The sequence below is a fragment of the Crinia signifera genome, chromosome 2 (assembly GCF_055691185.1).
Source record: "Crinia signifera chromosome 2, ASM5569118v1, whole genome shotgun sequence".
NCBI classification, from domain to species: domain Eukaryota; kingdom Metazoa; phylum Chordata; class Amphibia; order Anura; family Myobatrachidae; genus Crinia; species Crinia signifera.
This window is the reverse complement of record NC_139218.1, coordinates 355,365,550-355,389,757: the sequence shown is the minus strand read 5'-3', so window position 1 is coordinate 355,389,757 and position 24,208 is coordinate 355,365,550. Positions and strand designations below refer to the sequence as shown.

The following is a 24,208-nucleotide window of genomic DNA, read 5'->3' as shown; positions in this document are numbered from 1 at the left end:
ACCGCATCCCCTTTCAACAGCACCGTGATAAAGAAGTACAAAATCTACTAATGGGTATAACGCATGAGCGAGCATACAAACAACCTTTTTTATATTGGCTAAGTTACTGTATTATTGTTGTCTTTTTGTCCTTATTGGGTAGATGTATGAAGCAGTGATTAGGGAGGAGAAGTGGCCCATGTCAACCAATCAGCACTGAAGTAACATCTGTAATTTGCATAATATAAAATTATACAGAGCAGCTTATTGGTTGCCATGGACCACTTCTCCTCTGGCTCACTTCTTCTCCTTTATCACTGCTTCACACACCCACCCCTATTTCTCCTATAGTGAACATTTCTTCATACAGTGGACACCACCACATTATTCATTGGATGCTCCACCGCCAACAAATTATATTTTTATTTTTTTTGTCCTCATCATCCACTGGGACACCATAGGCTATAATGTGTAACTGTCTTTAGCTAAAGACGTACATTAAGAAGTAAAGCATAATAATGCTTTACAGTACTTTTACGTATGCAAGGATTCTGTTGCCTCTTGTTTTTTGTTTTGTTTTTTAGCTTGCATTTTCTGATAATTTTACTCTAAATTTGTGGTATGCTTAATAAAACATTCTAAATAAAAGCATCACTCGATTATGTTCTTTTATTTAGCAATTATTACCTGTGTATTATCTTTCCAGTTATTAGAGAAAGGCCTTCCCAGCATGCAGCAGTCTCTTCTGCAGATTATCTATAGTCTTCTCAGCCACATGGACATGTCGGGCATTCCGGGAAAGCAGTTCAACATGGAAGTGCTGAAGACCATTGAAAAATATGTCCAGGTATAAATGAAAGAACACAGCTAGTTTATTATGTATGTACACATGATGGTTATGCCTGTGTGTGCAGTCTCTCATGTGTCTGCTGCAGCATTGCACTTTGCGGATTCAGAAACACACACATACACACACACACACGAGTCCTAGATCAGCAAGTGTTCTATATTAGCACAGTCTCCTGGTGCGTCCTAGTCGCATCGCATTGCAGTTAACATGCATTTTCTTCAGTGAAGACGCCCACTGCTATCCGTGTCTCATGGGAGCGGCATGCTGGGAGTGGCTGTTTGGTGCAATTCCTACAATGTCACCTTTAATTTATGCTGGACTGTGCTTTATTCGTGGTGCAAAGTTGCTTTATGGACTGTATCCTGCTACTATTGCAATACCTACGGTTTACACGACTGCTGCTGGGTTTTCTTTCTGCGTGCAGTTTATAATGTAATTTTACAGAAGAGGTCACCTCTTTCTTATATAGTGTAGCATATTCCATTGCGCTTTTACAATTGGAAACAACTGTGATAGACCAAACAGGTAAGAGACAAACATAGGGGTGTATTCAATGCTGCTGGTGAGCTGTGACAGCGAGCAGGGTCAGTATTCAACGGACCTCCTGCATACGCCGATTCCCCCATTACTCCGGGGTATGCGGCCGCTAAAACAGCGAGACTCGCGGCTAAATGTAGCGGGCTCCCTGCATTAGCCGCGAGCCTCGCTGTTTGGGGGAATCCTCGCCGTCCTCTGACAGCAAGGATTCCCCCGGAACGTTGAATAGGGTGAGCAGCCAGTGCGGGGGTTAAACAGCGAGGATCACTTGTTTTCTGCGATCCCCGCCGTTTAACCCCTCGCTGGCCACATTGAATACGGGCCATAGAGGTAGGGAGGCCCTGCTCACAAGCTTGCAATCTATAGGAAAATGGTCAAAAATAGGTTGTTCAGACAAATTGATTCAATCACGGATTAAAGCAATTTGTCTGAACAACCGTTTTTGGCTTTTTTTTTTTTTTTTAAGTATTTGGGAGACAATGGTCAATTGTCATTTGCTCTCATACGTTACCAGGTTTGAATTCCAACCAACCAAATTGGACAGATGGTCTACCAGATAATTGTGTAGTGTATGCCCAGCTTTAATCTCTCTACATGTTTTAAATCTGCCCCACCTGCAGTGCAGCTTGGTGTTACCAAGGTGCACCGAATCAGGCCCTTAACACGATGTCAAAGAGAAAATCCTCTAAGGAAAGAGGAGCCTTCATGTGTCTTATTCTGGAAGCCGAAATTAAACCAGTTATTATGTTTGTTACTTCGGGACCGATTTAGACCCGTGCGGTCGGATCCGAATTTGACCCAGTTTTTGATTGTGGGTGGGGTCTGCACATGTGCAAATATGCGCGCGCATGCGTAAACCCCCTGTGCAAATGCCTTTGATGAGTATCACACTAGCCAAGGCGTTCGCACTGGTAGGGGGCGGTAGCAGGTGAACCACGGGCATGTCAATACCCTGCGCCGGGTGGGCGGCTGACATCACATGATGTCATCGCTCACCGCGTATTCGGCGATCTGCGGACATCTGAAAAGTATGGACTTTTCAGAGCGAAGGCTGAAGAAACCATCGGATGGCCAGCGACCATCGAGTGATTTATCCTGCTTTCGGCGGGGCGATGCTTACCTGTTCGCTAGGCTGCGAGTATACTCAGCCTAGTGTACAGGTCTGACTCAGGCCCTTTATTATTTAGATAACCATTAGCTACAGCACTGGTTCCCAATCACATCCCTCAAGCTTTCCTGACAGGTCGTGATTTGAGGATTACTGGTGGAAGCTGGTGGGATAATTACTGACCTAACAACATAGAAGAACTCACGAGATTCCACAACCTGTCAGTGGTAGTTCAGGACCGAAGTTGAGAACCCCTGAGCTAGACTGTATCATTTTTTTATGTTATTGTATAACCGTATGTTGTATTTTAATGGTGGTTGTGCCTCCCCCTCCCCTAGAGTGCCCACTGGAAAGAAGCACTCAACATTTTAAAGTTGGTTGTGTCCCGATCGGCCAGCTTGGTATTACCGGCTTATCAACATGGCGATTTGACCAAACTTGAAATTAGTCGACTGTGGACGAGTTCCTCCAAGGAGCTTCCGGGGAAGACGCTTGATTTCCACTTTGATGTCTCACAGGTACGTTTGCATGGTTAGGAAGTGATTCGAATACTTTTTATTAATATTATGTTGGCTTGCTTTGTTTTGTGTGGTTATGAGGGGTTATGTAACAGCTTCTGATATGCAGTTATAGGGGGGGGGGGGGGTTCTAATGCTGTGATTGGCATGATAGTCTTCTGTGTTCCTATTCTATACTCTTTGCTTCCAAACCAGTCCACTGCAATGTTATCCATAAAATTTTAATTTTAATGGAACTTTGCTGCCATCTGTGTGTAAGGTGCTGAGTACTCCATCCTTTCTAAGTATAGAGACCTCTTTTTTTCTGGAGGTTGGGCGGAGCACACATCCGCCTTTCCTGTTCTTCATGGTCCGTAGGAAGACACTCGTATGTGAGACATGAATAGTGCAGTGGTCTTGCCCAGTGATATGACGTTAACGCTTCAGCTTCCGAAGTAGGTACACAATCACAATTCCACCTTTGTCTTTCTGAAAAGTGAGAGCAGTAAAATGGCAAAGCACACATAGTACTGTCTGTTTATTCATAGTTCTTCAGATTAAAGTACTGTTCGGATACTTCTACAGTAGGTGATGCCCAAGCCCACCATTCCTGATATAAGGTCAATATGGTGTCACTTCTTCATTGTGTAGCTGCGCGCCCCTGCGTGTCAGTTGTGTAGCGGCGGGCCCCAGCGTGTCAGTTGTGTAGTGGCGCGCCTCTGCGTGCCAGTTGTGTACAACTTATTTGTATATTCTTGTGGAAAATAAATATTTGGACACCTACCAACCACCAAGATTTCTGGATCTCACAGACCTGTTACTTCTTCTTTAAGAAGGTCTTCTATCCGCCACTCGTTACCTGTATTAATGGCACCGGTTTGAACACCTGTCCAAACCCTCAAACAGTCAGACTGCAACCTCTCCGCCATGGCCAAGACCAGAGAGCTGTCTAAGGACACCAGGGACAAAATTGTAGAGCTGCACAAGGCTGGGATGAGCTACTCGACCATATGCAAGCAGCTTGGTGAGAAGTGATCAACAATTATGAAAAAATGGAAGAAATAAAAGATCACTGACAAGCTCCCTTGATCTGGGGCTCCATGCAGGATCTCACCTCGTGGGTTATCAATGATTTTGAGACCGGTGAGGAATCAGCCCAGAACTACACAGGGGGACCTGGTCAGTGACCTCAAGAAAGCTGGGACCACAGCCACAAAGGTTACCATTAGTAACAAAATAGGGGAAATTGGCTCTAAATTGCACACCCTCAGTAATGAAAGGTGCCATCTGCTGAGAATAAATGGGTTACACAGAGAGAGAGGGTGCAAATGCACTATGCTATCATTACATTATAATATATAATAAGAGGTTGTTGGTATATTATTGGCCTGCCCACCAATTGTCCAGGTAACCTCTTGTCGAGCAGGTCCCTAACACTCTGGGGTCACCACCTGGGACGCAGGGAACCCCGAAACATTATCCAGCCAAGGACCCCCCCAGGGCATCACAATAAAGAATAGGGATAGTAAAGTGGTGAAATTATAAGAATGGAGGTCCCTACTATATGTTTGAAGGTAGAGAGTATGTGAAATAAAAAGTGCATACATAAATAATAGACATACAGGATATAAAAAGTGACTGTGTATTTAAGTTGTGATGCCCTGAGACAGTCCAGGGCTCCCGTGCCCAGATGCCAACCCCAAATTTTCTTTGATCCCTATTCCAAGCACTTGCCCTTTTTTTCTTGGAGAGCACACATGCACAGGCGATACTGATGGGATCTTTTAATCCACCTCCATTTAACTAGAAGGTGTCTGCACCATTTATTTTGAGGTTTGGGAATTAAAGCCCTAATACCAATTTACAGCATTGGCTCAAACCCTAAAGTTTATAAAGTAGTCCTTTGTTGGAGGTTGGTCAAATAGGCGATTTTGCCAGAATTGGCTACCCTGATCCAGATCAATAAGATCCATCTATCTGGAGGGTCACTCCTTTATTAAAGTCTATTAATGATTGGGATCACATTTTGCACATATACGGTTCAGCTACATGATCTGAATAAAGACTGATCATATAATTTAAAAAAAAATCTTCTAATTAAGGAACAAGTACTACAGTAGTAATTTACATTTAGAAGATCCAGCGTGAATAAATCATTCAAATTTCCTTACCAATTAAAAACATCTTTTATTGCTGAAAAGATTAATGTCTAACCCCTGATGAAGTCTTACAAAGGGACGAAACGCGTCGGGTTCTTGGTTTGATCCCTATTCCAAGAAAATTCTTCCAATTCCAAGTGTATTACCTTTTTATAATTTTTTATAAATGTTTTATATTTGAAAGAAGTCCTGGTTGATGTTAATTCTACATTGAGTGGAAAGACATTACAAATTGTATTGATGAGTTGTGTATGGGCGCTTAATAACACTATTGGGTTGTGTGTGTGTGTATATATATATATATATATATATATATATATATATATATATATATATATATATATATATATATATATATATATGAGCCAGATTGGTTATGGTATATTAGGTCTACAGTCACTAGGTCACTAGGTCGACAGGGTTTAAAGGTCGACAGGGTCCTAAGGTCGACAGACAATAGGTTGACAGCAAAAAGGTAGACAGCGACAAAAGGTCGACATGAGTTTTATGGGGTGTCTATGTCGACATAGGTTGACATGGAAACTGTCTAATTATACCACGTCGGCTCGCCATGCTTAGGGCAGGGTACCTCGCTGCGCTCTGCACACTATTAAATTCTCCCTCCACGCCGTGGTGTATGGTAGGGCATGAAATGCCGCCTGTTGGCGCATGTCAGCTCTAAATTTTGTTAAAAAAGGCCTGTAGATCGTTTTCGCATCAACCTTTTTTCGCGGCAACCAGGTTTTTTCGCACAACATTTTTGACCATGTTGACCATTTTTGACCACGTCGACCATTTGGCTGTTGACCCTTTGGCTGTCGACCTTTTGGCTGTCGACCTATTATCGGTCAACCTTTTTGACCACGTCAACCTTTTTTGAACACGTCGACCTTTTGGCTGCAGACCTTTTGACTGTCGACCTTTAGACCCTGTCAACCTTTAGACTGTCGACCTAGAGTCAATCTATGATCTGTCCGGATACCGCCAGATTTGTCTAATTTCCTGTGCTAATCAGTCCATGTTTTCTACAATATTTGTTTTGGCTGCTAACTAAGGGAAGCTCTGCAGAAATGCGATAAGTTTGTGAAAGCTCTCGCTACATGCTAAAGAACATCATGGTTGATCTCATAAAATGCGTCAGTGTCAAAAAAAGTTCTGATGTTAAGTACACACAAAATGTCAGTTGTTAACATTTCTGCTGCCTCTAGGGACTAAACTAAGCACATTCTATAGTTGTTACTAGTCCGCCACCTTTGGGTTAAAGCAGATTTCCTTCTGGATTACTGAGAAACAAGAAGAAAGAAGAAAAGGGCATCAGCAAGTTGTTATCCCATTTTAGTTTGTTTTCTTAAAAAAAAAAAAAAGTTGATGATTTTATTTGTTTTTAGAATATACTGTAGGTAGTGTCCTACAGTAAGTGTCTTCACGATCTCTTAACATTTATACTGGTACAACTGAGAGGTAAAATATGCCACTGATACCCCTTTTACATTACACAATAGCCAGGGACCAACACGGGTTGTTGCCGACTTGACGTGCGGTGTGAAATTGCCTAAACAAATGTCCCAGGTCCAGCAACCCGGCATTCCGACCCAGGATAAAGAAGGGTTAATCCCAGTTTGAAACGGTGTAGTGTGAAGGGGTAACTTATTGGTTGAGCAACCCAGGTCCTGTCATACTATAGGGAGGAGGCTGTGTCAGCTGCAAGCACTACTTCCTCCCCCGCCCCCGATGGCACGCCGCAACCCCACCCCTTTTCTGTCATCAGCTGCGGGGGGGGGCTCACTTCGCAAATACTGGGTCGCTCCCAGGACTGACCCGTGTTTAAATTCGGGATGCGATGTGAAAGGGGTATCCGTATATACAGTATCTCAGTGCCTCTGAGCTGCCTAGACTGGTTCTTCTATGACAAGTGAACCTGTAAACTAGCCCAGATTGTTTTGCAGGCTTTTTCATGTGCATTTCCCCAATGTTTTAGTTGGGACCAGCTACGTTTCTCTCTACAACATTGGTGTTTTCTGAATTGTACCCATGGAAATGAATAGATGAAGGTCTGTGCCACTTGCAGTTTGGATGCAGCTGGAAACACAATGTTTCTACTGAATATCAAACTAGCCTAATACCTTGTGTGATCCAAATAGTGATTATATGGCGTTTATCATGTGGTTTGCACTCCAGTGGCTGACTGGCCGTAGCGTTGGTGCAGAAAAACTGTCCACTTTTTGGGCCTAATTCAGACCTGTTGGCAAGGTTGCAGTTTTTGGACAAAACCATGTAGCACCGCAGGTGGGGCAGATGTAACATGTGCAGAGAGAGTTAGATTTGGGTGGGGTGTAATCAAACTGAAATCTAAATTGCAGTGCAAGAATAAAGCAAACAGTATTTACCCTGCACAGAAACACATTAATTCACCTTAGTTGAACAGTTACATCTGCCCCACCTGCAGTGAAGCACAGTTTTGTCCATCTGCAAAAAAGGCAGCCTTGCTGAAAGGTCTGATCCAGATCTATTGTCACAATGGTTGGTTCTATTTTAACCGAATAAGTTTTATTGTTTCAGTGTTGATCTATCTATTAAAGGAAGTGGATTTGTGCATTTATGATCTGGTCCTGCACCCACTGTAATGCTGTGTACACACGGTACAATTTTACATTCGACTATATAGTCAAAATCGAATCGGGATTACATAGACATCGAATGGAGAACGATTTTAAGCTTTCTATCCCGATTCGATGCGCGCTCCCGTTCAGCTGAAATTGAAAAGCCAAATAGACAGTGCAGCAATGACTATATAGTGTAGATTTAATGTAGATGGTATGAATTGTGTGTAAATAGCACATGCGTTAGCAAAGATTGCATAGCAAACAAATCTTATGGTGTGTACACACGGTGAGATTCCTATTCGATCAAGATTCGATTGCTATGCAATCTTTGCTAACTCTGTACTATTTACCTACAATTCATACGGGATGCGGTCATTCGTCAGACTGCATTTAGGTCTACAGTCATTAGGTCGACCCCACTAGGTCGACTGGCAGGAAGGTCGACCTGACTTAAGGTCGACATGGGCCAAGGTCGACGTGACTTAAGGTCGGATTTGCATAAAGGTCGACATGAGGAAGGTCGACTGGTCATAAGGTCGACATGGGTTTTTCACTGTTTTTTGAGCCGACATGTGCCGACAGGCGGTATTTCATGCCCTACCATCCACTAGGGCGTGGTGGGAGAATAAAATAGTGTGCCGAGCGCAGCGAGGCACCGTGCCCGAAGCATAGCGAGCGTCCGATTCTCATTGCCAACTGTGTCCATGTCGACTGTGTCGACATTCGGATCAAAAAACAGTGAAAAACCTTCTCATGTCGACCTTTATGCAAATTCGACCTTAAGTCATGTCGACCTTGGCCCATGTCGACCTTAAGTCAGGTCGACCTTCCTGCCAGTCGACCTAGTGGGGTCGACCTAATGACTGTAGACCTAAATGCAGTCTGACGAATGATCCCATTCCATTCATACTATCTACATTCAATCAGCACTACAGTATATAGTCATTGCTGCACTGTCTATTTCGCTTTTCGATTTCAGCAGAACGAGAGAGCGCATCGGCATTGAATTGGGACAGAAAGCTTCAAAAATATTCTATCTCCATTCGATGTCTATGGGAACCTGATTCGATTTTGACTATATAGTCAAAATCGAATGTCAAATTCTACTGTGTGTAAACAGCATTAGGGCGGGATTCTCTAAAATCCGCAGCCCTCTTCGCCGGCCACCGCATTTCTAATGACCGCATATTCTCTAAAATATGCGGTCATTAACGCAAGGGACAGCTCTTGCGGTAAGAGCTGTCCCTTGCGATGCGGCGCCGTTGCTGGACTTCCGGGTCTATGACCCGGGAGTCCGTCTGCGCATGCGCAGACTGACGCGCCGGCCGCAGGGCATGCTGGGAGGGATCCATGACGGATCCCTCACACACCGCTGCGGTAAGAAGCCCATAGGCTTCTGCAGGGAAACGCCAGCTTTTGCTGGCGATTCCCTCCGCAGCGGTGACACTGCAGAGGGGGGTTAGAGAATACAGATATGCGGTAAAAACCCCGATAACGGGGTTTTTACCGCATTTCTGTAATAGAGAATCTCGCCCTTAGACTTGTTCTTGTTTATTTAGTTTACTATAAACTGTTATCATAAACTTATCTACTGGTTTAAAAGGAAAACAATAAAAATTCACCCAAAAATGCTCTGATTTCTCTCTAGACCCCGATAATTGGCAGAAGGTTTGATGAACTTCAGAGCTCTACAGGGCGAGATGGTAAATCTAGGGTCATGCCGGTGACTCGGAGCACATCCTCCACTTCCTCCGGATCTAATTCCAATGCTTTAGTCCCTGTTAGCTGGAAGCGGCCGCAGTCGTCTCAGGTAGACCATTCATTACATCTGGTGCAATGTTTTGTGGTGGAATGTATAAAATAATAGTATAATGAAATCTTCTGAAAGGATTTAGTCAGCTGCTATGTGAGGAATCTCAGTAGCGAAGTAATGGAAATATTTGCTGAAAATCCCTTTGTTACTCTTTATTTTGTCAGGTGCTCCTGGCACATTAACATTGAACATGTTCCTTTGCTCACTATATTTTAGTATTCCCATTGTTCTACACAGCATAGCAGACCAGAGTACACATTGCTAGTGCCTGCAGAGCAAGGGTTCTTGTTATGCACTTAACTTTTTTTGTCTTTTACTGTATATCTTTGTTCATTGGTCGTATGATTTATTTAGGTTTGTGTTTTCTTTAGAAGAAAACTAGGGAGAAGCTTGTGAATGTCCTCACGCTCTGCGGCCAAGAAGTGGGTCTAAGCAAAAACCCATCCGTAAGTATCCTTTTATAAATGTTTTTATTTGTCTTGTGTACTGCGATGTATAGTCTGCTTTTAGGCAATAGGAAGCCCCTTAACCCATGAAATGGGGATTTGGTGGTGGTAATGGGTACATTTGGGTTTTTAAGGATGAAACTTAAATGGTACTGACAGACGTCTGGTATAAAGCCCAAGTTTACGTTTGCTTTGTTGATTTAAAAAGCATGAATAATTCCTTGGTTTCTGTGTATGTAGATATTTGTACTGTATAGAGTACATCAAGCAGGTCCAACTTCCAATAGGTTGTGACCTACTTTAATTTGTCAAAGCAAACAATGATCGACCACACCTTCCAGCAGAATGAACAAGATTACATTTTTTTTTTTTTAGGAGAAATTTTCAGATTACAGTGCCCCCCCGTTAACCTTATACCACATAGTGTCCCCAATACATGTTATGCCACACAGTTACTCTAAGCCTAGAGCAGGGGTGGCCGAACCCGTTCTCAAGATCTATCAACAGTTTGTTTGTCATGCAACCTGTGGATCTATAGTAGGAATTAATGCAACAGGTTTGATAATGTGACAGTTAGTAATGACTACAGCTGTGCACCAGCTAGGTGATGTGGAAAACGTGGACCGTAGGTAGATCTCAAGTACTGGTTTTGCCAGCCCTGGCCTTGAGCATCCCACTGCTCTGTTCTAGTCAACGCTACTGTTCTCTGCATTCTGGGCTCTTACTCGGCTATTCAACCTCGTGAAATGTTGCAGTGCGTGCGGTCCACTGTAAGAGTCAGGCTGCTATTAAGGGGGAGTCTCTAGGCTACTTGCCGTAATCTAGTTTGTAGATTGTCCCTTTCTGTCTTCAATACAGTCTACAGTACAGTACAGTGGTCCCATGCAGAGTATACGCAATGCTTTTTAGAATTAGATAACCTGTTTGTTAGTATTATTTTTATTAGTATTTTTATTCAGGAATGTTTTCACACTGCAAATGTTCATTTTAAAATTATTACTTTGACAAGTGTAACACATTTTGAAAGTATAATTTCCCCATAGGTAACCTGTGTAAGTGATGGCCATTTGCATTAAGACCAGTAGAATGCATGCGATAATGCATTGTGGTGTGTTAAAGGGAAATCTCTGCAGCCCTCCCCATTCAGCTGTCTAAGGGCTGCTGATAAAACCCCCCTTGGGAGTGAGCTCTGAGTCTCCGCATACAACTGGCAATGTAATGCTGTACATTTTCCCACAGCACGCTCTGTCTCCCCCTGATTCTTATCACTCTTTTTAGCTTTTCGCTGTTCTCCTTCTACTGTAAACATTTACACAATACCAAGTGCCGTCACCCTGAGGAAGCAGCAGACTTTCTTCCCTCGGACAAGTTCCTTCAGCGTGAAGTCGCACACTTTGTTAAGCTTCAGTTTTGAAGGCACCTGTCCAACATAAATAGTCAGAGTGCAGTCTAAAAATAACAAGCAAAGGAATTAGGTGTGTACTGGAAACCCTTACAGCCGAGTGATGGGTGCCAGCACTCGTTACAGAAGCTGCTGGAAAGCGCAGCCTTCCTAACCAATTGTAATATCCACAGGTTATTTTTTCCTCATGCGGTGACTTGGATTTAATTGAGCACCAGACCAGCTTGGTGTCCTCAGAAGATACAGTGAGAGAGCAAGAGATCATGGATGATACAAACAGCGAGCAACAGTTTCGAGTCTTCAGGGACTTTGACTTCCTGGATGTGGAGCTGGAAGATGGGGAGGTAAGAAGTTTGCGGACCCTGCAGGATAGGAATATTGTTCTGATATCACACGGCTCCTTGTCCATCTAGAAATGTGGCTATATTTCCTCATTTTACTGATTTGTGCAGTCACAGTGTCTGCTGCAAAGTCATCATTTAAAAATGTTTTGCAGCTATATACTTAATTGCGATTTTGTTTTCTTACTTAATGACCAATGACCAAACTTTCACAATACTTCAATTTTCTTAAAGTGCACCCATTTCCACACCATTAGGGGGTAGTCCATTTTGTGGTACTATGAACCAATATGAATTCACTGAGGGCCACTGAAATCATGAGTTGTATTATCATTGGTTCAAAATGGCCGCCTCCATAATGACAGAAGCTCCTCATTTATGCATAGGCTGCTCTCTCATGTGTAGAGGGGCAGCTCACAAGGTGAAAACATAACCTGTGTGTGTAGTCACATTTTTAATAGGGTGGTTCCTATTAAAATGTGTGGGTTTAAAGGTTGAGAATGATCAAAATCTACCCAGGCAGTTGGAATGACAGAGTTTGTCGTAGTGACTTGCCTATATTGTAAGTAATGTTCTAGGTCAGAATACAGTGTTTTCCCTTTAAAATAATCATCAAACATTTCATCTGATCAAGTTTGGCATTTTTCTGTTGAATTGCTGTATGTCACAATGTTGTGTCTCTCTTGCAGTAGAATAACATTCTTAAAGCTGTGTATAACTGTGGTGAATATATTCCATGGAGACTTAAATTGCTTTTCTTTTCATTTTTTGTTTTGTTTTATCTGCCATCCAGGAACTTCAGGTAAGATAATATTATATTAAACATGAAAGTGTTTATCCAGCCACTGTCTGTCCATTTCCACCGTACAGTCGCCGTCATGGAGTTCACGCCAGCCATGGAGTTAATGTTCAGCCCTGTTGCAGGGGGGCTGTTGAGATGCATGACTTACTGTATATATAATAACAGTGGCATGAATTTATTTGCTGTGGTTTTGGCTAATGATTCAGAGCGAAATAGAGAGAGGGTTTCACATTCCTGACAGACATGCAGAGAATGCAGGGCTGGACGGCTGCTCCCACTGATGCCAGACACCCATTTTAGTGCTGCCATTGAATATCCCTGTGTTTAAGGGACATATGTACATTCAGTTCCCACTTAAGCTGGCCGTACACTACTGCGATCTCTCGCAGCAGTGTATGGCCATCCGATTCCCGCGCGAGTCGCGGCAGGGTCACATCTGGTCCTTTCACATCTGATGGATCACATGTGACCTCTCTTCCCTGCTGCCAGGAGGCGGGTAGGATGCGCACTTGACCGCACATCGGACCTGAGGGGACATCACATGCACCCGATTTGGGCCAATTTCCATCGGGATCGCGTGAACTTGGTGCAAATCGCGGTAGCGTACAGTTAAGAGACAGAGTAAAGAGCAATATTTAAAAATAAAGGAATGAACACTTTGCAACTTAGCTGCCATGTGTCCTGCAGAGACTGCTGACTTTTTCACAACGTATGTGTATTAATCACATCACTAATGTAACAAAATAACAATGCATGGGTTCCCTGAATACCGATGCTGGCATTTCATGCAGCTTCTGTGTGTAACTCTTTCAGTAACCTGGTTAAAAAGGCAAAAGTCAGATGTCCAATACAAGTGACTTGTGCCATGCATTGCATCACACATCGTTATGCGTAATGTGTGACTTAATACCATTTTTCAGTGCCAGCTGCAGCACAGTCCAAAGTTCAAATAAGGGAGTCACTGCCACCCCAAACTCTGCCATACATTGCCGGCCGGGACCCACTGGCAGTTGGCGTGGCGCCACTATTTGAATTTTGGACTGTGCTGCAGCCACAGATTCCTTCGCTACACGTATACTAAATGTAAATATGCAGGAGCCCATACACGAATATGTGTGTGGATGTGTTGAAAATGCAGGGGAAATTATGCAATTACTACCCGTGGCAGTGCTTCTAAGTCTTGCACAACAATTGATAGACGTATGAAGACTCTATGGACGGTGGTCATTTGTTCTATCGTGACCAATCTCCCATCTAAAGTGATGGGAGATTGCGTGGTGATATTCAGTTGATCTATTTTTTTTATATCAGACTCGTTATGATCAGTTTTAGCCAATGCGTTCATGCGTTTGAGCCCACCACCCCCGAGGATAGTGAGCTGAAATTCTGGTGATATACAATTGAATACCACCTTCTATGTCCATATGTCCTATATGTATGTACTATTTGCTTAGACAACTATGATATATATATCTGGTGACTGCCAATATTATGGAATAACAAAAGGTGCCCATACACGTGCCGATTCGGCCGTGCGTTTTGAGCTTAAATAGCATTGCATCGCATTGCATGCCTTGTGCATGCGATGCGATAAAAAGCAAGTACAAAAAGTATGTGCAGCACATACTTTTTGTACTGTGCGATGAGATGCTGCATCTCAAAGCACACATCGCGGCGCTGGAATCAGCACGTGTATGGGCACCTATACTGAGATATGTGATATATTTACACTTGTGTCCAGTGGCGATTGTGAAAGTGAGCCATGTGCACCAGTTTTACTTTGGGTAATAACCACACCAAGTTCACGCTTTGGTTTAAACTTAACATATGCACCTGGTTTATGCCAGCACATTGACTGGCTTGGCAGTTGTAGTGCTAAATACCGAAGTCCTAATTACAATTTGTATACAATGTAGAACTTTCTAGAAGTACCATGTACATGAGACCGACAGTCTGTGTGTATTTAATAAATACTAAGGCCACAAACACAAAATACTGAGGGGTAGATTTATTTAGCTCGGTGAAGTGATAAAATGTCTGTTTTTTATCACCGGCCAATCAGCTCCTACCTGAGAAGTTACGGGCTTGGTTTGAAAAATGACAGGTAGGAGCTGATTGGCCGGTGATAAAAACCAGACATTTTATCACTTCCCCAAGCTTAATAAATCTACCCCTGAGTAAGTTAAATCACTGGCAATCCTCTTTCCTGCCACAGAGCGCATGCATAGAGTATATCACAGAAGGTAAATACACTGCAGAAGCTTCATTCATCTGTTCTGCAGTAATAGGAGGTATCCGGGAACTGCTGCTTATGAGCATCATCACTGCGTATTACTAATTCCCTGACAGGTGTAAATGTGTCTTATCCCTGGAGAGGGATGGTGATTATGCAGCAGCAAAAAATGTACTGTTCTCCTACTATGAAGGAATTCCGAAGCCTTCTAATTTGGCAGCAGCCTGACAAATGATGCCTATGTCTTTGTGACAGTAGTGTGTGTAGATATTGGCTAATGGCACTTATTGAACAGCAAACTTGTTGCTTTTTCACTCCATCGCTATTTTATAGGTATTCATACACAGATAAGGCACATGCTTGTTTCTCATCTGTGGTACACATATAAGGCACATGCTTGTTTCTCATCTGTGGTGTGTGTGTGTGTATATATATATATATATATATATATATATATATATATATATAATCAGGTGACAGATAGTGGATTAGGTGCTCAAAGCAGCCAATCAGCTCCTAACTGTCACTTCTCACCTGGTCGCTACAGAGAGGAGCAGCTGTTGGGAATGTTAAATTAACAACCCTCCTTAGCCCCTTACAGTGTACCTGGTGGTCGCTGAGGATACCAAAGTCGTCATTGTTCCAATGATGATTTTCCTATGTTTGAACTTTTTTTTATTAAAACCATTTTGTATAAGTTATAAATAGACGACATTGAACTAATTTGATTTTAAGAAGAAACCCTGTCAGTTTCTAAGTAGATTTTGGGGTGAAAATTGCCAGTTAACCCTTTGAGTGCAAAGTAAATTTTTCAACATAGGTGTGAAATTTTTCAACATAGGTGTGAAGATTGCCAAGAAAACATTTTTATCTATCATAATAACCTGTAATGTTTACCTTATATAGGAAATATACATTTTTTTTACACAATATTTTTTGTTTGAATTTATATAACAAATGTAAGCGACACTGGTGTTTTTAACAGATATTTTGCTCATCTCTCACGGAGATGTTGCCACTCAAAGGATTAAGAATAGGGATGGAAGCACTGCGCTGAATTTAATGTCCTTACACCATGTATCAATTCACGTGACCCACCAGTTTGATAACAAAAATAATAATATTTATTTATAACTTAAGATACTAATTTATTATGATGGCCATCACAAATTAAAATATGCGCATTAAATACATAAAAATAGGTACTTATGTATTATCTGGGCTCCCATGTTAAATGCACCCCATTTTTTCATACCCCTACTATCCAACTACGCATGGAGTTGATTTTATATAGTGTGGCGAGCGCAGCGAGCCACCGTGCCCGAAGCGTGGCGAGCGCACGCGGTCTCATAAGAAAAACGGGGGTACTTGTTTCCTATCTGGGCGCCCAGGTTTTCTACGTACGGCACCGTAATGAAATCGCATCGCATCGGATTCGGTACTCGATGATGTACGATGGCATACGATGCTATCCGATCCGATTTCATTTTAAATCGGATCGCATCGCATGCGGTGACGCGATCAACCTGATTTTTACATTGGAATCAATGTGAAATGGTCCCTGAGACCCGATTTTACATTGATTTCAATTTAATAACCCCGCAAACCCACGATTTGTATAGGAAACCCCCCCTGATGGTTAAAAATGCGCCTCCATTGTTAACGCCACCCCAGTATTGACGTCAACCCGAAGCGTGGCGAGCGCAGCGGTACGCGTCCTCCGACTTTTTCATACCCCCACTATCCACGTCGGCGTGGAGTTGAGAATAGAATAGTGTGGCGAGAGCGCAGCGAGCCACCGAGCCCGAAGCATGGCGAGGGGACGCGGATACCTGTGAAGCCCGCGAGGGGACACGGATACCTGTGAAGTATCCGCGTCCCCTCGCGGGGCTCGCTGCGCTCGCCACACTTTCTATTCTCAACTCCACGCCGACGTGGATAGTGGGGGTATGAAAAACTCGGAGGACGCGTACCGCCGCCCCTCGCGGGGCTCGCTGCGCTCGCCACGCTTCGGGTTGACGTCAATACTGTGTTTCTGTGCAGATGTGACAAGGGGAGGGCTTTGAAGGGTAAATAAATACAGTAGTGTTACAGATGGGCCAACCATAAAAGCGGGAACGAAATCGGATCGCATCGCATCGTTCAATATCGTGTATGTGCATTTGTGGTATCCGATGCGATCCGTTTTTTATACGGAGAATAGCATGGTGCGCAATTAACGTAGCGGGCGCCCAGATAGGAAACAAGTACCAAAACGGGAGCCCAGATATTACATAAGTACCTAAAAATACAATAATTTCAGAAAGAAATATAATGAAATGAATGTATTTGACTAATTCATAAACCGGTTTCAATGACAATCCACACAGTATTATATATCCAGTTCAGGTTTTGCACCTGCATAGGTCCTCAGAATTGTGCCTGGTTTAAAAAAGTCACTTTTGAATGTATTAGATAAATAAAAAGATGGCACAGAATGTGCCGCAAATAGCCGCTGTGGTACCGGGCTCACGATACTCACAGCAGGGGTCCTGATGGTGATAATGAGTGGTAAGGCGAGCGGTGTCCTCCGTATCCTTGCCGTCTGCCGAGTGAGGCCAGGCCGGCTCTCTGACACGCGTGACACGGCGTCTCTCACCTGCACTCACAGTCTTGCTCTCAGTCCCTGGGGGTAGAGGGAACTCTGCTACCAACAGGTGAAAAGACTTCACTTTTAGGCGGCACAGTTGTCCATATACCGGTGTGAGAAAATCAATTCTGAAGTGCAGCAGGTGACCGATGATATATCTAGGCTGTGGTAGTTCTCACCAGGTCTTTTGTAAATGGCGGTAGTCTGCAGTAACACCCTAGACGCAGGCTGTGGGAAATACTGCCAAAAGCTTTAAATAACTGGCAGCAGATTTGTTTGTCTAGAATTTAGAAAGAAATTATTTGTCCATATCCGTAATGCAAGGAATACAGCAGACATACTGTACGAAGCTAGCGTGTTTTTTTTTTCACATTCTGCAAAGATAATAATTTAAAAGGCAACATTGAAGAAATAAGTCTGTTCATGTGTGTGTATGTGTAGTATATATATATATATATAATTTATTTTTTTGAAATGTGCTCTCAGCTCAGTTTTTGCTGTACGGCAAGTGGTAGGCAAGTGTGTTTCCTGCATTTGTATAACTTTGTGAACATTTCCTTTTAAGTACAACCAGTAATTTGGGTATTGTTTAGTGAGTCTTGCACAGGAAACCGTATCCCAATGGTAGTGTCCAGATCTGCCTGGGACTACAGCTTATATACCATGTTCCCTGCCTGCAGGTTGTGATTCTATACCACGGTTTTATGACACCGGCTGGGGGCAGAGAGATACCCGTCTTCAGAAATCTCTTTGAATTGAAATCTGATTTATAGGAATGTGCGTCTGGCCCACGATGAGCTGTGGGAATACACAGCTCATGTATTTGATGATCTTGTGAAAATACAAGCGCTTTGAAGTGTAGCCAAGGAAACATACTATTCGTATGACATCTAATTAAACCATTGGGTGGGTCCTGCATGGCAGTCCTTTTAAGCATGGAACGGAACAGCCAGATAAAACACATGCAGACGTCTGGCTGGGGAGATCTGTCCTTCTGTGTACGGCAGTAAAGTATTGTTACTAGTGTTTTCTTTTGTATTGTGTTGTATTAGGCATTATTTTAGTTTTTTTTCTTCATTTTTTTTTTTATTTTTGAAGTATAATCTTCTCACCAACCTCTTATACGTTATGCTTTCAGGGAGAAAGTATGGATAACTTCAACTGGGGAGTTCGAAGGCGTTCCCTCGACAGCCTAGATAAGTGCGATATGCAGCTCCTGGAGGAAAGCCAGCTCTCAGGGAGCACACACAGTCTGAACAAACTGAACCATGACGACACGGACGAATCCTCAGAAGAAGAGGATCTTACCACCAGCCAAATCCTGGAGCACTCTGATTTAGTAAGTCCAAGGACTACTGGCGCTAGTAATGTGTAGCACAGAGAGGAGACCATTCATATTGGTTTAGAACTGTAGATCGCCCACTACTTACACCTGAACTAATACACTTATCCAATATAAAAAGGGATCTTATTAATTATGCAAAAACATTATAATTCATGACGACAGTATATTAGACTTTGGCTCTCAGATCATAGATACCGTAATGGCCATTCATTTTATTATTTTCTGCAGTGAAGATATAAACGGATGCATCAATTTACTGAGTCAAAATGCCGACAACCATTGGCAGACATTATACCGACATCGTCAAAATGCAGACATTTAAAATGTTGACATGTCCAAAAAAAGTTTTACATGTGTTTTTCATGATTTTTTTTCTTTGAAACAACTTATGGTACTTGTTTCCTAGCACGGCCACAAATCTTGGCCATCGGGGGTAATTTGAGTGGCCTGCGACGCGACCGACGCGATGCCCCCGATTTTTCCATTGAAATGCATTGAAAACAGTGAAAAATCTGGTCGGTCGCGTCGTGTGCGCTTAAAAATGCTTAAATGGTCCACCCGCGATGGCCGCGATTTCCCCATAGGGAACAATGTTAAATGCCTTAATTTACCCGCGATGACCCCGATTTCCCATAGGAAACAATGTTAAATGGGTCAATTTACCCAAATCATCATAGGGAACAATGGTAAATGGGCCAGAAAGCCCAAAAAACCCCCCTGACCAGTGAAATGTCCCCCCAAAAGTAGTTCACGCCACCCCGCGATGAACGTGAACCCGAAGCGTGGCGAGCGCAGCGAGTCCGCGAGGGGCGGCGGTACGCGTCCTCCGACCGTTTCATACCCCCACTATCCACTAGGGCGTGGAGTGAGAATAGAATAGTGTGGCGAGCGCAGCGAGCCACCGAGCCCGAAGCGTGGCGAGCGCACGTGGATACCTTCACAGGTAAACGCGTCCCTTTGCGGGCTTCACAGGTATCCGCGTCCCCTCGCGGGGCTCGCCACGCTTCGGGCTCGGTGGCTCGCTGCGCTCGCCACACTATTCTATTCTCACTCCACACCCTAGTGGATAGTGGGGGTATGAAAAGGTCGGAGGACGCGTACCGCCGCCCCTCGCGGGCTCGCTGCGCTCGCCACGCTTCGGGTTCACGTTGATCACGTGGTGGCGTAAAATACTTTTGGGGGGACATTTCAATGTTCCGGGGTGTTTTTGGCCCATTTACCATTGTTCCTATGATAATTTGGGTAAATTTAGCCATTTAACATTGTTTCCTATGGGAAATCGTGGTCATCGCGGGTAAATTGAGGCATTTAACATTGTTCTCTATGGGGAAATCGCGGGCATCGCGTCTGGCCCATCGCACCTGATTTTTTTGCGTATGCGATGCCCGCGATGGCCCCGATTTTACCCCCGATGACCGCGATTATGATCGTTGTGGCCGTGCTAGGAAACAAGTACTAAACTTATTACTTCACGATCCAAGTGGGCGAAGAGTTAGATTTTAATAGTACGCTGAGCGCATGTGGAACACTTAAACGGTGTCTGTGTCGACCTAAGTCGACAGAGATGCAAAATAAAAAGATGTCGTCATTTTGACCGTGTCGGCATTTTGAACATGTTGCTATTTTGACTGTCTGGAAAGGGCAAGTGGATTTTGCGCTAATTTTATCAGATGCCTGAATCAGGAACAAAAGACTTTATATGATGATAAATACTATCTATTTATTAAAATTAGACCTAAATCAAATAAATCTCAGATAGCCACCTGTCACCAAAGAGATAACAGATTAAAATATCATGATTAAAATGTGCAGCTTGTAATATACAGCTTGTAAATTTTGGAAATATTCCATGTAAACCTCCGTTAAAGGGGTGAATGTCTAGCAAATATCGGAGCACCAGATGGAAATTAAATTACTGTATGAGTATAAATCACCTGGCCGTAGATTACGGCAATCCTCCTGGCAAAGGGTGATGTTCACAATGATTGTTGGTACTTGTGTAGGAAGGCGAAGCAACTCTGTCACACGTGGCTGTATGTGCAGCGTCTCCCGATGAGTCTTCTCTCCGGCAAAAACTTGCCCGCAATGGTAGTCAGGACTGGATGAGAGACGCAGCCGCGTCTCTCGTCTGCGACTGTAGGTATGGTGTCTCCCACCAGGTCTTATTTCTAGCATTCGTCCATATCCACAATGGGTAAAGGAATCAGCGGTTGCCTGTGTGGAAGCTCCGTGGGTAATAGGGAAATGCCAGTGGAGGTGGTGCTGTGATTTTTTTTTTCCACCTGTAGACCAGGTGGTCTTTTGGCTGTCTGCCAATGCTTGTCTGTATTTTGAATGTCGGGAAATCATATGAAACTGTTATGTTATTTTATATATATATATATATATATATATATATATATATATATATATATATATATATAATCAGTGAGCACTTCTTTCTGTAGTAACTGGGAGGAGCACTTCTATGCAATTTAATATGGAAGAGAAAATTCAAGGGCTGTGCAAATAAAGTGGTGTTCTCTTTAAAATTTGATATTTTAGGAATATTCCATGTTATGGAAAAACTCTATCACATCCTCAGAAATCCTGTTTTCTGAGAGGTTGAAATGTTTATTTTGCTCCTAATTTTTTAAGCAGTCCTGTAAGATTTAATAATAAACATGTGCTAAGTACCATAAATGTGACCACTATATAAATTAATGTCTACCCGTTTATAGATCACTCCAACACACAGACATCAGAAATGTGATATAATACGCAGCGCAATTTAATGGTCTTTGGCAATTTGAAGAAGATGTTAAACATATGCTTGGTCTTATGGGGTCCATACATGGGTAGATGCGGCTGAGAGTTCTGAGTGATGCTAGAATGCTCAGAGTGCTACGCAAGATCACGCCGCACAGCGTGATGTGTCAGCACAGTGTGCTGAGTGACCTGTCCATGCCAGTGTTCTCCGGTGAAAACACTGGCCCTGCCCGGCGGACTTAGAGCATGCGGGATATTAATCGTCGGGCGATAGCGCTGTCGCTATGCCCCTACAGGTCCATTTTTTTAAGCGATCTAATGAGATAGATTAGAAAATGCCCTAAAATCGCCCCATGTGTAGGCGCCATAAGCAGTGCAGACAGAACAATTGGTTTTGCGCTGTAGAATTAGAGCTTCTGCGAACTCTTGGATACGGAACACCAATAGATGGAGGAAGCGAAGCTGCTATATTATGTTCAGGTGTCATTATTTAGGTTACAGATGGTGCCCTAGGAGGCATATCATCTGCAAACAATGTATTGTCTATATACAATGTGGTCTTTGGATATATGCAATAGCATTAATTCCTTGTACATATCTGTCCTCTGTAAATAGATACGGTGTTAATCCTGCATAATGGAGGTGCGGCCTCCTTGCTGCTGTTCTGTGGTAAAGCAATGCGCTTCAGCCTGGGCAGAGCTTGTGCGGTTACCGTCTGTGTGCCCCAAGTGGCACATCCACTGAAAAGTATTGTGTTGCCAGAGAGAACCAATGCACATTGTTCTTTTTACAACCCGCTTAATAGGATTTTCAAGAACGGATGTTTCATTTGAGCAAGCTTAAGTAGAATTCTGCATGCTATTATTGCAAGGGTGAGGACTGACATCTTCCTATGTTTTGTCTTTGTTCTAGATCATAAGCCTCTCTCCTTCTGAAGAGACAAATCTCATGGAGTCCCCTTCCACATCATGTGACACAACCTCTGCTGACCCCCATTCCCTTAACACAAGAACCTCTAGTTTTGATGCGTCTTTGCCTGAAATCACTAATCCACTCTTATCTGAGGATTCTAAGGTGATGGAGTTTTGGTAGAACTCAAATTTTGGCCGTGGCAGAATGATTGCTTCTTCCATCTAATTCCTCTTAACCTCAAATGAAAGGATAGTGGGAGACTAATGGTTTGTCTTGAGTGACTAAATGTTGAGCCCTCTGTAGCGGTTAGGGGTATGGGACACCGTTTCAGCCCCTTTACGCAACAGAGAGTTTAATGATGACCTCACTAACCTCTTGCTCTCCTATATTGTTGGTCTTCTGAGAGGCTATTTGCTTGACTGTCTGTAGCCTATATTTCACATGTATTTAAATTATTTTTGCAGAAGATCTAATCGTGTAATTGGTTCTTCTGCTGGGGCTCTGCTATTTTCTATACCGGACACCAACATGTTTACTGGTGTCTCAAACTAGAATCTCAGTCACATATGGATATTTGAATGCATTTTTTTTTTTATCTCAAAATTGAACTATTCATAGTTTATTTTTATTTTTTTTATGGGGGTTGTAAATATTGTAAATAAGCGCTAACATCTCAGAATTTTGTTAATTTTAATATAGACATTTTAGCAGGATTCCTTATATGATCACTGATCAGACTTTTAGACTATATAAGTTGGCAACTGCGGACAATTGATCGACATTAATGAATGGAAAATGATTTTCCTGAAGGTGTTGATCAATATATAAGTTAATTGATTCAAGATTTGACCGAACTTGTCAAGTGCCAAAGGTTTCAGAATAAACTTTTTTTTTTCTTTGCTGTCCCATATCATTATGGTATCGCTGTGATCAGATGGTATCTTTCCTTGTGAAATACGGTATAGCACACACATGTCACAGATGATCCACTCTTGTATCGGTCATTTCTGGATCAGCTGTACGGGGCATTTTGCGTTGGTTCAATTCACTGATGTGTGATGGTATTAAAACAAGGTGGCATTACTGGCCGGACAAAATTTTGGGGGGGAGGAGGGGGGGGGGGGTTCTAGGTGCAACAGAAGGAACGCAAGTGTTCCACAAAGAACACTTCTCTCACAATTCATTTGGAGAAGAAAGTGTTCCACGCTCAGATTCTGGGGAAGAAGTTACTGAAGTTAGCACTTTGACAGTCCGCAGTTTGCCCTTATTCAAGTCTACTATTGGTCAGTGTGAAATCCTTAGTGATCTGCTCATTTCAATGCTTTCTGGTGGCAGAACATCCTGTTAGCATGCAGTGATGCACTGTACTCCAGTTACATCTACTATGTACATAAACCTGTATTTATTCTATACATTTACATGTGAAATATGGATGCATGTTGTTGTGATGCCATGCACGTGCTCGGTTTGTGGCTTATGTGTCTCTGAATATTTCCAGTCTAACATTTCTGACCCTGTTCTATGTAACACAAGCACCGCTCTCTTTAGGCCTGAATTAATGTTGAGATTTTTGCATGTGGGACTGTCGGGTACACAACGTTAGAAGGCACTGGGCACAAAATGCTTTTGGTGATGTGGGTTGTATGTCTTCTACGTGATTTTCTTCCTTTGTGGGAGCCCTATTGTGCACAGTGCACATTTGATTCCATTCATGCCTTTCTGGCACGCTATCAGAATATTACATTCTGACCACAGTATTTTGCTAGATTTGCACAAAAACTACTCTATGCTGCTGTTTGAAGGG

General features: G+C 42.9%; 1 protein-coding gene across 14 annotated transcripts in view; it reads left to right on the top strand.

Annotated features, from left to right (window-relative positions):
• The window catches only part of FRY (FRY microtubule binding protein), a 367,656-nt gene that overhangs the window by 321,839 nt on the left and 21,609 nt on the right, over positions 1–24,208 (top strand). For 13 of the 14 annotated variants that reach the window (XM_083169823.1, XM_083169830.1, XM_083169819.1 and 10 more), the window contains 7 exons: positions 686–826; positions 2,813–2,992; positions 9,382–9,543; positions 9,918–9,992; positions 11,568–11,738; positions 18,538–18,738; positions 22,405–22,566. In XM_083169823.1, the coding sequence (XP_083025949.1) occupies positions 686–826; positions 2,813–2,992; positions 9,382–9,543; positions 9,918–9,992; positions 11,568–11,738; positions 18,538–18,738; positions 22,405–22,566 (1,092 nt within the window). The remainder of the gene's footprint in view (positions 1–685; positions 827–2,812; positions 2,993–9,381; positions 9,544–9,917; positions 9,993–11,567; positions 11,739–18,537; positions 18,739–22,404; positions 22,567–24,208) is intronic. The other variant, XM_083169822.1, reaches the window with a different exon arrangement.